Raw genomic sequence first — 14599 nt, forward strand, 5'->3', positions numbered from 1 at the left:
CGTGTGTTGTTTGCCTGGACTGCTCAAGCCCTGAATGCTTGTGTATGAGGAACTCTTTGAGTTGGCTTCTTAAATCCCTTCCTGCTGTTTCACATCTGATACTCCTTGATGAAACCTAGGAGCCTTGTCTTATAACAGGCTTATTCAAAGGGATACAAGCTACAAAAGTCAGATCTTGGAAGAGTGTTGCCGTCTTCATAATGTAATAAAAATACTGTATTGCTAAATAATAATAGTGCGTAATAAGCATGTCATAAAAACAAATTTTATATTTCCAAGATCCCTGCTTTTATAATTTATACTCAGGTAAAGGAGAAAATCCCTGGAAATATTCATTTTTAGGAGGGGGTTCGCGAGACTTGACATTTTAGTGAAAGGGGTTCACAGATTGTTAAAGTTTGGGAACCACTGTGCTAGATTCAGACCGGGAAGTAACAACCCATAGTAACTTTGCTTCTCTAAGCAGGTCTCACACAGTGTTACAGATCAGTACTTACGTTACACAGCCGCCCCGCATGCCCAACAGTCACTACAGCACTGGCCAGCTAACGGGGAGAGGAGTGATTTAACCTAGGTATATGTCAACTAATGTCAGCAGGTTAATGCCTTACATTCTGGAGTCATCTAAAATCAAACATGTTAGGAGTTCGTTCTCACATTTAACAGACTCTGAAATTACATTTTGCCTTATCTGCTGCATAGGTTTTTGGAGGGAGAAAAATAGCATCCAAAGCGAGACAGACGAAGGCGCACACATCATCTCAGAATGGAATCGCACTAAATACTAATAAAGGGAAAAATCAATACTGTATTTTAAGCTCCTCACCCAAAAGGTTAGAGACCGGGGTGCTTAAAGTCAGATTCCAAATTAACATTTCTCCAGGTACCGAGCCCCTGACACTCCCATTGACTTCAGATTAAGTGACAATCTTCATCCAAGAATATTAAAGGAACTGGCACATGAAATTACAAGCCCATTAGCGAGAATTTTTAATGAATCAGTAAACTCCGGGGTTGTACCGTACGACTGGAGAATTGCTAACATAGTTCCTATTTTTAAGAAAGGGAAAAAAAGTGATCCGAGTAACTATAGGCCTGTTAGTTTGACATCTGTAGTATGTAAGGTCTTGGAAAAAAATTTGAAGGAGAAAGCAGTTAAGAACATTGAGGTCAATGGTAATTGGGACAAAATACAACATGGTTTTACAAAAGGTAGATCGTGCCAAACCAACCTGATCCCCTTCTTTGAGACAAAGGAAACGCAGTGGATCTAATTTACCTCGATTTCAGTAAGGCATTTGACACAGTTCCACATGGGGAATTATTAGTTAAATTGGAAAAGATGGGGATCAATAGGAAAATTGAAAGGTGGATAAGGAACTGGTTAAAGGGGAGACTACAACGGGTCGTACTGAAAGGTGAACTGTCAGGCTGGAAGGAGGTTACTAGTGGAGTTCCTCAGGGATCAGTTTTGGGGCCAATCTTATTTAACCTTTTTATTCCTGACCTTGGCATAAAAAGTGGGAATGTGCTAATAAAGTTTGCGGATGACACAAAGCTGGGAGGTATTGCTAACACAGAGAAGGACCGGGATATCATACAGGAAGATCTGGATGACCTTGTAAACGGAGTAATAGTAATAGGATGAAATTTAATAGTGAAAAGTGCAAGGTCATGCATTTAGGGATTAATAACAAGAATTTTAGTTATAAATTGGGGACACATCAGTTGGTAGTAACAGAGGAGGAGAAGGACCTTGGAGTATTGGTTGATCACAGGATGACTATGAGCTGCCAATGTGATATGGCCGTTATAAAAGCTAATGCAGTTTTAGGATGCATCAGGCGAGGTATTTCCAACAAAGATAAGGAGGTGTTAGTACCGTTATACAAGGCACTGGTGGGACCTCATCTGGAATACTGTGTGCAGTTCTGGTCTCCCATGTTCAAGAAGGATGAATTCAAACTGGAACAGGTTCAGAGACGGGCTACTAGGATGATCCGAGGAATGGAAAACCTATCTTATGAAAGGAGACTCAAAGAGCTTGGCTTGTTTAGCCTAACCAAAAGAAGGTTGAGAGGGGATATGATTGCTCTTTATAAATATATCAGAGGGATTAATATTAGGGAGGGAGAGGAATTATTTAAGCTTAGTACCAATGTGGACACAAGAACAAATGGATATAAACTGGACACTAGGAAGTTTAGACTTGAAATTAGACGAAGGTTTCTAACCATTAGAGGAGTGAAGTTCTGGAACAGCCTTCCAAGGGGAGTAGTGGGGGCAAAAGACATATCTGGCTTTAAAACTAAGCTTGATAAGTTTATGGAGGGGATGGTATGATGGGATAGCCTAATTTTGACAATTAATTTGGCAATTGTTCTTTGATTATCAGCAGGTAAGTAAACCCAGTGGTCTGTGATGGGATGTTAGATGGGGTGGGATCTGAGTTACTACAGAGAATTCTTTCCTGGGTGCTGGCTGGTGAGTCTTGCCCACATGCTCAGGGTTTAGCTGATCGCCATATTTGGGGTCGGGAAGGAATTTTCCTCCAGGGCAGATTGGCAGAGGCCCTGGAGGTTTTTCGCCTTCCTCTGCAGCATGGGGCACGGGTCACTTGCTGGAGGATTCTCTGAACCTTGAGGTCTTCAAACCACAATTTGAGGACTTCAATAACTCAGACACAGGTTAGGGGTTTGTTACAGGAGTGGATGGGAGAGGTTCTGTGGCCTGCCTTGTGCAGGAGGTCAGACTAGATGATCATAATGGTCCCTTCTGACCTTAAAGTCTATGAGTCTCTGACTTGCCCAGGTGACGTAGGAAGCCCCCGGCAGTCTGGTCTCCTGGCTTCTAGCCCTGCACTGTAGCCATTGGCCTGTGGTTGTCTAGCACATCCCAGGTATGGTTGAGCTCACAACACTGCAAAGAATCTGTAAATAAGTCATTAAACCTGTGCTACTCAGGTCAGGGTTAATTTAAAAAAAACACCAACAAACCATCAAGGTTTTGGACTCAAGCTAAGGTGAACGTAACCCTTTAAAGTCTAGAGCACAAGTGACATATAGTAGGGTCTCCGTTTTCTACTTACTGAGTGACAGAGATAAGATCTTCTGTGGAATAAAAGCACATGGAAACCCAGTTATGAGGACGGTTACGATTTTGTCAGGGTTATTTTTTAGTAACAGTCACAGACAACAACAAAAATTCATGGGAGAAGTGACTGGTCTGTGACTGTTACTAAAAATAAGCGGGGAGGGGGGAGGGGGTCAGAGAAGGAATGACAACCTGAGCCATGCTGCCCTGCGGGGGAGGGGAGGAACAGCCCAGACCTCCGGCTGCACTGGGGCGTCCAGCCCCAGCTCCAGCCACTGACAGTTGAAGCCAAAGAAGTCACATAGCTCCGGTAAAGTCATGGAATCTGTGACTTCCATGACCTAGTCATCTCCTTAGTCATGAGTAAGCATTGACTAACAGCTCCGTGCTTTTCAAATTCCCTTTATTCTGGGGGAATGTCTCTACATGAACGTTAGACGGTGTAAAAGAGGGTGTGAATCTAAAGTAGGATAGCGATTCCACAGTAACACAATAAGGCACTTTTATTAACAGGGTCCACAACAGTCCTGTCATTTAAAGAGCTAGGGAGCTGTGCACTTCTAAAGGCTGCCTAAATGGCATTTTCTAAAAGTTCTTGGCACATTTGAACATTTTATACAAGGAGAAAAGGGGCGTCAGCTGCACTAGAAAGTGGGTGGAATGTGAATGAAAAATAACTGCACTGCCACCCAGTGCTAGTGTCAAGAAGTGACCCATTTGATCTCAAGTCACAGTGACAGGAAGTAGCATTTACATGGGTAGATTCCTGCAGGCGCGTCAGATTATGACATTTCAAGCTGTACAGGATTCTGTTGCCACATGTGCACAGAGCTCTAAAGGTAACAAAAGGTTGATATCTATTTAATCTCTAATGATACTTATTATAAAGGATGCACCTTGTATGTACCAATTTCTTTCCAGCCTGCAATACCCAGTGTCTGTCACTTTTGTTAGCATAAAACTTTCAACAACTGCTACATTTAAACTAGTGTCTTTCTTTCTAATCCTTGGTTTAAGTCACTCCTAGCTTTCAGAAACTTTTCCTTTGCTAGTTTAGAAAAAGGTGGCTGAATTCCAAACGGTGATGCTAATGTTCCTATTATCACCTCTTGTCTGACAGTGTGCCTTACTCACTGTCATCTGAGAAGACTTGAACTTGGCCAGCGAGGACAAATCTAACCTTGCAACATTTTGCTGTGACGTTTGTTTTTCAATCCCTAAACAGCCTGATTTTCTGGTAGAAATTTGCCAGGCCCCAGTTGTGGATCACGTGTCTGTGATTTTCTAGTTATTGAACTGCAAACATCAGAGAGAACCTGCATTTTCCTACTTTTCATTCTTTTCTCTCCCTCTCACCTCTACTGCATACTTGCTTTTTTGCCTAAATAAGAAACATGATCAAACTTTAACAAGTTCCTGGTAACAAAATGTGAGACCCAAATTGCTGCTAATATGGGGCAGTAATTAAAAAACCCTGTGATTTAAAATAACATCTTAAACTCTACTGGATCTTCTCAACAATGTGACACACATTTAAGTTTGAAGACGTCTGTATGATATTCTACTGTATTACTGAGAAGCAGTACATGCTGACGTAGTTACAGACTATTTAAATGGAAACACACACGATGAAAGCTAAGGCTCTATGTACACCCTGTCTTGTAACACCCAAGTGAAAAATGCCAGTTTCTGCATTATCTTAGTTTACTGTATGGAATTAGCTTGTTTACACCAGAAATAGTAAATAGGAATGGCCGTTTTGCCTCTGTATTCCTCCAGCATACGCCCTTTTACTTATCTTCTCTCTAAACTAAACAGCTCCCATTTTTTGTCTCTCGATTTACCCTCTCGTTAAAATACAAGGAAGCTATTCAATTCAATTGAAAGGCAACAGTTATTCAAATATATTTTTATTCATCCTTTTAACAAAATTACAATCAAGTTACTGTAATAAAAGAAAACATACATTAGAAGATTCACATCATTACAAAAGCTGAAAAAAAATCCCAAATTTGTCAAGAAGTCTACTAAAAATGGCATATGGACAAAAAGAAAAAATAGCAATTCAAGTGTACTCACATTGCATTGTGGTATGTAACGTAATAGACACAAGAAATTCATTTACCGGGAAGTGTCTTCACTATTCATAGTCAGGAAACAAAAAATTATTCACAACATCCTCATCAGGACCTACATTTATCTCTTCGTTTTGGCCTAGCACTACCCTACTTCTTAAACACACAAAACCAAACAGAATGTTCTCTTTAATAAGCTTCAGTTTTGCCAGAAACACCACAGAAGCTAACTCAAAAAGAATTTGTGGCAAAGCGCCAATAATTTTCTTCCTTGATTGGTAAGAAAAAAATCCATTGCCCTTCCTTATACTGTCATTTTACGTTCCTGGTCACACCGTGATGCCAGAGCTAATACCATTCTAGTTGAGGTAGATCATTTTAACTATGGTAAGATCTGAGAAGTAAATGGAATATCTTTAGAATATGTACAATGAATGTTTTGGGGGGGCTGAAGTTTGGAAAGGGAATTTAACAGGCAGGATATTCTTTAAAACTCTTCTCCCTCTGGAACAACCTATTATTAGCTGATGTTTTTGAGCATTTTGCTGTACCTTTTATTAAAATCCCTGAGAGTGCATCCTCGTTTTGGGGATTGATACATGTATGAAGAGGATGGTCCCTTCCACTCCTAATGGCTTCCAATGAAACTTGTGAGGTGGCCTGTTCCAATTTGTTTAGAGCTAGGTCTCTTCTCAGCTAACTGCACTGCACTTCCTAGCAGAGGCTGCCAAGGGGATAAGAGGAGAAAGAAAATCCCTAATCCACCACGTAAAGCTGGCTGATATGATTTTTTTCTGCAGTTCTTTCTCCCCATCTTTAGGAGGCATAAGAATGGCCAGAAAGTAACCCTGCTTGAAGCATAAAAGCACATATTAGGTTATGCTTAGAATTTACAGCAGGAAAGCATGGCGAAAACAACCTCAGACATAGCTAAGGAGAATATTATGAACAATCAGCTAGTGATCACGATGGTCCCTTCTGACCTTAAAGTCTATGGAAGTACAATCACTAAAGATAAATACCATCAGCAGAGACAGCATGAAATAAAGTCAGCCCCTACTTCTTTTAAATAGCTTTCGAGTCCTCAGAGGAGAAAACCAAGAACAAAATAGCATCACTGTGTTAACCAGGGGGAAGAGCGACGCTTAGTCCCAAGAAGCGGGCTTTCACCTTCTCCCCATCCTGGGACGTTACGCTGGGCTACATGGAGAGAACCAGTCCCGGCAGCAGCAGCTGAAAGGCTACACATTTAAAGTGAGAGACTGCAATGGTTTTTAAACAGAGCATAATTAACTGATGAAACTCACCATCGAAAAGATATTAGCGGCCAAGAGCTTTGTAGAATTCAAAAAGGATTAAACACTTGTGTGGTTAGTGACAACATCCACTGTTATGCTAGGAGACTTGTGTATATACATATATTTTAAAGAAAGGATATAAATCCTCCTCTTTGGTTTTGGCCGCCACTAACTGGGGGCGTTAGGAGAAACTTCCTTTATAGCCAGGTAGTTATTCCATAAATACTCTTGAAGATTTATTGCACCTTCCTCTGAAGCGTCTGGAATCGGCCACTGTTAGAGACAGGATGCCAGACTAAATGGTCCAGCCCATCTCCTGGCAGGCAGTTCCTATGTCCCAGCAGTGACAAGCTGTAAACAAGTTGTTTATTGTTTTACTTCTCACCAAGCTGAGCAAGGTGCTTCACAGAAGAACCAGTTCTTGCTTCAAACCACCTACAGTCCAAATGTGAGGTGTGAGCAGAAGAAAGAAAGGCAAGTAGTCAGAAGAGCTGAGCTTAGGCAGGAGGAGGGGCACTGCGGTGGGGCCAGTCCCATGGTTTATGTACATGCATATCGTGGTGGCTCTGGGAGCATTTTTAGCAGAGATGGAAGGTGGCAACGGTCAACATTTTATCTTGCGAGTGTCACCAGAGAGGTGAGTTTTCAGTAGGGGTTTGCTGAATGGAATGTAGGTGTCTGCCTTGCAGACCAGTCACTGTCAATATTCAGAAATCCTCTGAGGTAAACAAACTGCAACAAAGAAGTCTTCCTCACAAGGCTTTCACTTGTAAAGCAGGTCTTTCTCGGTCCTCATTTTCAGATGTGGAGCTCTCTGGATTCTCTAGCCAAACTAAAGAGGAGATTTCCTCTTCTACAGCTGGTTTATTGACATTCAAAAAGTCATCCCCCAGACCGCCCTGAAAGAGAATACAATACATTATTTTACAGAAAATCTTCAGTGTCCTCAGGGCTTGGTCTCTCTTTTAGCTGGCAGTAACAGTCAGTTTTACAGGGCATGCAGTGTACAGTTCAGAGGCAGCTCAGGACCAAGAGCATGTCTTATGGAGGGATATGTGGAGGCACAGCTGCTCCTCCTAGGAAAGTGATGGGACCTCGGTTGGTGCCAAGGGTTGGCCAGAGTCTCAAGAGAGCTCCCCTTGCCGCAGCTGCTTATCTGAGAGGGGCAGGCATGCGAGTGGGACATTCCAGATGTCAGGACTGGGTCCCACAACGCTGCCAAGCTGCACATGGACATTGAGCTTATACAGGTGAGAGGCTGTTGTTGCTGGGATCAGATAGGGAAGAAGGCGGCAGGGGAATAGTGGCAGGGAGGAATATTGCAGTACTTCTAACCCTGCTGGAACTAGAACCACCATTAGAAGAGCCTCAGTGATCACTGGATGCTGCAGTCTGAACTCAGGGGGAGCTGGCGTAGAGCCTGAAGCTAGCCTTCCACACTGGGCTGAGTTACAACGGGAGTATCTAGCCTGCCCCTCACCATGGGGAGTGGGGCTTCTGGGTTCACGCTGCCCAACTCCCTCCCACTTGAGAGGTTGCAGGAGGAAGAAGCGCTCTCCTCTACTTGAGCCTGTCTTTTCTGGAGAGAGTCACCTGGCCCCTTGGGAGCCAGAGCCCACCAGGACTTCCCTCAGTGGAAGCTGTTCAGCCCAGGGTGTCCTAGTCCTACAAGAGCTCCAGGAAGAGACACCCTTAATCGTTCTTTAGTCCTCTATAAAGCTGTCAAGGACAGTGTATTTTCCAGATGCAGAAGACAGAGACAATTCACTGTGGTGAGCCAACAGCTTCTCTATAAACTGGGAATGGCCGCACCAGAAAGGTTCTGTGAGCTGTCTCCAACTGCTGGAAGGAAGGAACTACCAGCTGTGTCTGGATTGGCTAGAGATTTGAGGAGAGAAAAAGGGATTTAAACACAATTAAATGTAGCATAACCAGGATAACAATCACAAAGGTGCAAAGTGCCTGTGACTTCACAGAAGCACGTAATTAACTCCATGCACCAATTCATTGTGTGTGTCTGTAAGGCTCCTCAAGACTGGGAGATTGGAATGTCCCTGAAAAGCGGATTAATTGGGTTGCAAAGAGAACCATTTCATGGAACTGGAAGAGAAAGCGCAAGCTTTGTTGAATAGCATAATGGCATTTAGTAAACTAGTGAGTCAGAAAAAGTTTACACTGCTTAAGAAAAACTTAACTGAGGACATAAAACTCTTGGTTTTAGACTGTACTTGTTTTTGTATCATTCTCATTGTCTTAAATACTTGGTCTATGTATAGTGAAAATTCTCTTAGATTAAGTAAAGGCAAAATACTAATATAGGAGGTGGGACTGTAGAGACAACTTCTAATTCTGAGAGATCACTTGACAGCCAACAGGCAGATACTAACCTGGAAGTCCTCAATTTGCTCTCCAAACATGCGTTTAATAATTTTTCTAGGGTCAGGAATTTGTGGATAAATTAGTATCTTGAGCCTTTAGAACAGAGAAATAAAAAAGTGTTCGATGAAAACAGTTTATTAACCAAAAGGAAGAACATTTCAAAGTTGCATTTAGGATGTTATGGTGAAAGTCAGCTGGACTCTGTCTTCTCTGACCATCTTCTGTCCTCCCAGACCATGCCCCCTTCTCTCCACCTCCACTCCCAACAACGAATGGAAAAGGCCCAATTTTGTCTTTGGATATCTCTGAGCAACTCCCACAGAAGTCAATGGGAGCTGTAAGCATGCACCTAATGCATATGCAACCACTGAGTGAGAGGAACTGCCTTTTTCTTAGGCAGGTAAACTACACAGCGTTCGTGCAACCAGAACGTATTTGTTCCATAAAAAAACCTCAACTCAAACTCAACTCTAGAGCTCCGATTGGCACCTCCATATTAATTTTGTATGCAGAGGTATAAAGGGAAGATAACCACTGTCAAAAACATACATACTACACATGAAAGGTAAACTAAAGCAGAGACGGACTGCAATGTAACTCAAACAGAGGTGGCCAACCTGTGGCTCCGGAGCCACACGCGGCTCTTCAGAAGTTAATATGCGGCTCCTTGTATAGGCACCGACTCCAGGGCTGGAGCTACAGGCGCCAACTTTCCAATGTGCCGGGGGGTGCTCACTGCTCAACCCCTGGCTCTGCCCCAGGCCCTGCCCCCACTCCACCCCTTCCTGCCCCCTCCCCTGAGCTTGCCATGCCCTTGCTCCCTCCTGCCCCCAGCCTCCTGCATGCCGGGAAACAGCTGATCAGGAGGTGTGGGAAGGCGCTGATCAGCGGGGCTGCCGGTGGGTGGGAGGCGGTGGGAGCAAGGGGGAGCTGATGTGGGGCTGCTGACCTGTTACTGTGGCTCTTTGGCAATGTACATTGGTACATTCTGGCTCCTTCTCAGGCTCAGGTTGGCCATCCCTGCTCTAAAAGATAAGTCAGTAAGTGACAGATTTTAATATAAAAGCGGTACGGTTATTTACCTTTTCAGGTACACTAGTAGAATTATAGTAGCTACTGCTACTGTTAATGGAATAGTGAGTATTAAAACAATATAGAATGTGAAGTCTGTGTTTTCACCTGGAAAAAAAAATCCCAAAGGATTTAGAGAGTGAAGTGCTTCAGGAATAATGAAAACAACATTTAATGCAACGCTTCTTTTCTGGCTACATGATAGACTCCTAAGAACATTCAACTTACAAATTCACAAATGCTTTTGTAACCAATGAAAGTGACCACTAACTTTTCAAAATGTGATAGATGAAATACAACAGCAACAGCTATGAAAATTCATGTAGTAAAGCTAACTATATTCAAAGAGAGAGTTAAGAAGGAACTTAGTCATAGCTATAAGTACCTACACAGGAAGAAAGAATCTGACAAATCTAGGACACAAAAGCATAAGCCGTCTAATGGCTAGAAGTTGAAGTTAGAAAAAAATTCAGATCAGTGAAACAATGAAAGATTGTTCTTACCAATGCTCTTCTCCTCACTCCAGTCACTCCATTGACTGCTGCTGTAACATGTTCCTTCAAACCCTGCTCTCACTTTGACGATGTACACAGTGTTAGGATGAACGCTGGGAAACCGAGCTTTAGTGAGCGCTTTAAACTTAAAATAAAGAAATGAAAGATATTTACTTTTTCCCTGTATCAGGATACATGATGTTTACAAACTTGGTTTCATTGTGTAGCTTTAATATAATCAGACTGAATGTTTTGACTGAAGCTCCATTTGACTTTTGTATTTTTGAACTCCATGAAATAAAGGAGTAAAAGATGAGGAATTCAGATTTTCACAGTATGCGTTGGCCTTTAACTAAACAACGACCCAACCTGCCGGAGCAAGGTCATTCAGAACTCAAGGTTCAAACTAGCTGACCCCAGTGTTTCTGCTACAACACTCAGCCGCAAAGGTTAAACTGAGGCTGAATGGCCTGGAGTGGTGGTCTACAAGCTCCTCCAAATGCCTGCCTGAGTTCTACTGCCTTCCCCTCCATCTATCAGGAGGGCAGAACTGCCGCTCGAGCTTTCCCTACCCCGGAGCCTACCCCATCCCTGGGAGAAGTGAGATGCCTGAGAACCTTCATGTTTATTTGGAGCCCAAAGGACCACGTTCTCTGGGGAAGTTTGATAAAATGCAGTTTGGGCATTTGTCCTACCTCAGAGGTTCTCAAACCGTGGGTCAGGACCCCAAAGGGGGTTGTGACCCTGATTTAATGGGGTGGCCAGGGCTGGTATTAGATTTGCTGAGGCCCCCCGGCCCGGGACTGAAGCTGAAGCCCGAGGGCTTCAGGCCAGGCTGGCAGGGCTCAGGCTTTGACTTGCACCCTGGGTGAGGCTCAGGTAGGTTACAGGTCTACTGCCTGGGGCTGAAGCCCATGGCCCCCCACCTGGGGCAGTGAGGCTTGGGCTTTGTCTCCCCCTCCCCCCCAGGGATCAGGCTTCAGTCCCTGTTCTGGGGTCGTGTAGTAATTTTTGTGGTCAGAAGCGAGTCGCGGTACAATGAAGTTTGAGAACCGCATCTATTTCTCTCATTTTTCCTATGGGAGAAATAAAGGGAGGGCTGAACAAATTAATCTAGTGCCTTTTTTGGTGCGTGGACCACTCAGTTTTGTTTATAACTTATTGTGTACACAGTCCTCAGGAAAGGACTCTTGCTTTGCCAAGTTATAAAGCATTGAAAGCAGTATATAGCATACTAAGCTGTTTTCCTTACTGATTTAATGGCACACCTAGTTCAGTTACTCAGATATAGGCATGCACAAGCAAGTCCACATCCACACATTGATAGAAGTGCAGTTGCAGTGCTTTCCGTGCGTGATTATTTCCCCCTTTCCCTTACCCTCAAATCTCCTTGCCTGCTACATGCACAGAACCACAAATCAGCACGTTCCTTTTCTTTGTGATAATCAAAGTCGTGAAACCAAAGTAGATGAATATGAGGATCTGACTGGGAGACAGACAGACCATAGGGTAATGTAGTTGCGCTGTATGTTTCTGAAGAGCTATTGCCCCGTTCAGAAGTGTCCCTGTTTTGCAGAGTACATTACGTAGATATCAAGACACAGATACGGTAAACGGGTAGCTAAGGTGAGAGACTCAGAAAACTGGCATTAGTTTCAATGCATGGTCATATTACTGAACCCCATTTCATGAGAGGAAAACCAGTTATGTCCACATATGCAGTTTCAAGTAAGTTAATAAACCTACACATTTCTGCTCTGCATACAATTATAGTTCTTCAATGGCAACACTTGAGTTGCTATTAACAGTTTGAAGAAGATATTAAAAAAAACACACAACAAATTTCAATTCCATTGTAAATAATGAATGAAAAAAAAGTTACATTATATGGCTGACCGGAGTCCGATTTGCTGTCTTTAAGTTCTACTTGGTAAACTAAGCAATGTGCTGGAAAGGTGCCTGGCTTTTGCCATTCTAAATGTATTTCATCTTTGATCATTGATACTGTTACAATCCTTGGAGGTCCAGGTTTTACTGAAATAGAAAAATAAAATCTAAATTTCTGAACTAAGTTTATTTTGACATTTATAATATGATTAAAGTACATACAGGTTAAAAAGAGAGTCACTAGATACAGCAGTACAAGGCATAATACACACACAGCAATTAGGACACTGAAAAGTGAGGGAAGAGCTTGACAGATTCAATATCAGGATAGGGTGACCAGATGTCCCAATTTTATAGGGAGAGTCAAAGATTTCAGACTTTGTCTTATGTAGGCACCTATTACCTCTAATCTTGTCCTGATTTTTCACACTTTGCTGTCTGGTCACCCTTTATCAGGATCAGCAATACTTCTGATGAATTCCCAAATCAAATCTCGTGAAAAGTAAGTAGCAGATAAGATGCAATCACTGTATCATTCTGCACTAGTCATATTGTCTGGAGCATAAAGTGGAAGTTCCATTTACATGGAAGCATTTGCTAACATGTCAAAGACAAGTCAACCACTAAAATGATGCTTTAATTTTTAGGAATCTGAACATAACTGTGAGATGGCAGGCTCAAAAATTGCGTAAGTTAAACTACTCAGTAATGTCAGGTCCTGGTATTTCAAAATACAGTGCAATTTCTCACACCAGGAAGTCAAACTAATGAGAATATTCTGTCAAGAAGCAACATGCTGAATGAACTCATTTGCCTTGCAATAGGATACAGCCTCTCAAAAACTAGTCATCACACCACAAAGAACTATGATTAGCCACCGAGTTCCAACATCAGAGTGTGTGGCCTAAGATACACCAAAGAGTGCTCTTCATTTGTCAAAAATAATTGGCTACTTTACAATAAAATTTACAGGAAGCTGTGAACAAATCCTAGGTCCCTGACAATTTTCATATGCCACAGACTGGCAAGAAGGTTGAAAGACCAGGATCCTTAACGACAAGGGGCTGTGTAGTTTAGGTGAATGATAACACACACAAGGGCAAAAATACCCTAAAATCTCCCACTATTACTGCAAAAATTTGGTACCTGCAATGAGTCTCAATTGCAAGCTGATAGCTGATCAGATGCATCTGCTGTTCTCACTAAGTGCAAGGGACTCATACCCTGGGGAATCCAAAACTTTGGCTTCAAGATGGAAGAGAATGGATTTAAATGGCTCCAATGCTATCCAGTTCCACTCTCCTATCCCCAACTCCCAGAAGACCTGACACATGTAGGACAGTGGTTCTTAAAGCCAGTCTGCCCCTTGTTCAGGGAAAGCCCCTGGAGGGCCGGGCTGGTTTGTCTACCTGCTGCGTCCGCAGGTTCGGCCAATCGTGGCTCCCACTGGCCACGGTTCGCCACTCTAGGCCGGTGGGAGCGGCGGGAAGCGGTGCGGGCTGAGGGATGTGTTGGCCACCCTTCCTGCAGCCCATTGGCCTGGGGTGGCGAACCACGGCCAGTGGGAGCCGCGATCGGCCGAAGATGCACAGAATACAGTGGGACCATTCCTGTAGATGAAGGGCCAGATCTTTGGCTAATGTAAAGTGGTTTAGTGCTGAGTTTCATCCAGACGCATCACTGATGCAATTGAATCTGGATAAGATGATCAGCCTATTACAAGAGAATCTTGTGTGTTCATGCACAATTTATGAACATTACATAATGTTCTTATTGGAAAAAATACAGATATATTTATCCTGGGTGTATTCTTATCAGGTTAAACCAGCTGTTCCTTTTTGCACTGAACAATACATGATCAAAATAAATTCCATTCCCTTTTCTTTGACTGATATTTAAACCTAACACTCTTTGCAAAATTACATAATCTACCTTTTAAACCTACCAATTGTTGTTGGATTTTTGTTTGCACAGACAGGCCTAATTTCCTCCGAGTTGCCTCTGATCAAAATACTGATAGTTGGATAGACATTTGTGCAATTTGGGATTGAAAGACTGAAATTACATCCAAAGTTATCGCCATAGATATAATTCTGGCACTGCTGGCGACGTCCCAGGCCTTCATACCTACAAGAATAAAATGTAAACATACTATGTTTTAACTTCAGACGCCAGGGCAATGATGGTCACATTTGCTTTTAAACCGGCTTTACAAGATTGTCAAAGTGGGCATTGCACAAAGGTTGGGTTACAGCAATAAGAGATGGGATTAGACTGAATAAACACTGTGTCATTTCACCCT

At 42.8% G+C, this 14599-nt stretch overlaps 1 protein-coding gene across 2 annotated transcripts in view; it reads right to left on the minus strand.

Moving 5' to 3' along the window:
* Positions 1-5014: 5014 nt before the first annotated feature.
* IL13RA1 (interleukin 13 receptor subunit alpha 1) overlaps positions 5015-14599 on the minus strand; it is a 29406-nt gene continuing 19821 nt past the window's right edge. For both annotated transcript variants that reach the window (XM_039489504.1, XM_039489503.1), the window contains exons 5-10: positions 14243-14424; positions 12293-12444; positions 10420-10555; positions 9928-10024; positions 8854-8938; positions 5015-7365 (exon numbers count right to left, since the gene is read on the minus strand). In XM_039489504.1, coding sequence (XP_039345438.1) covers positions 7219-7365; positions 8854-8938; positions 9928-10024; positions 10420-10555; positions 12293-12444; positions 14243-14424 — 799 coding nt within the window. In that variant the 3' untranslated portion in view covers positions 5015-7218. The remainder of the gene's footprint in view (positions 7366-8853; positions 8939-9927; positions 10025-10419; positions 10556-12292; positions 12445-14242; positions 14425-14599) is intronic.

This window comes from Mauremys reevesii, linkage group 9 (genome assembly GCF_016161935.1).
Source record: "Mauremys reevesii isolate NIE-2019 linkage group 9, ASM1616193v1, whole genome shotgun sequence".
In the NCBI taxonomy this organism is placed as follows: domain Eukaryota; kingdom Metazoa; phylum Chordata; order Testudines; family Geoemydidae; genus Mauremys; species Mauremys reevesii.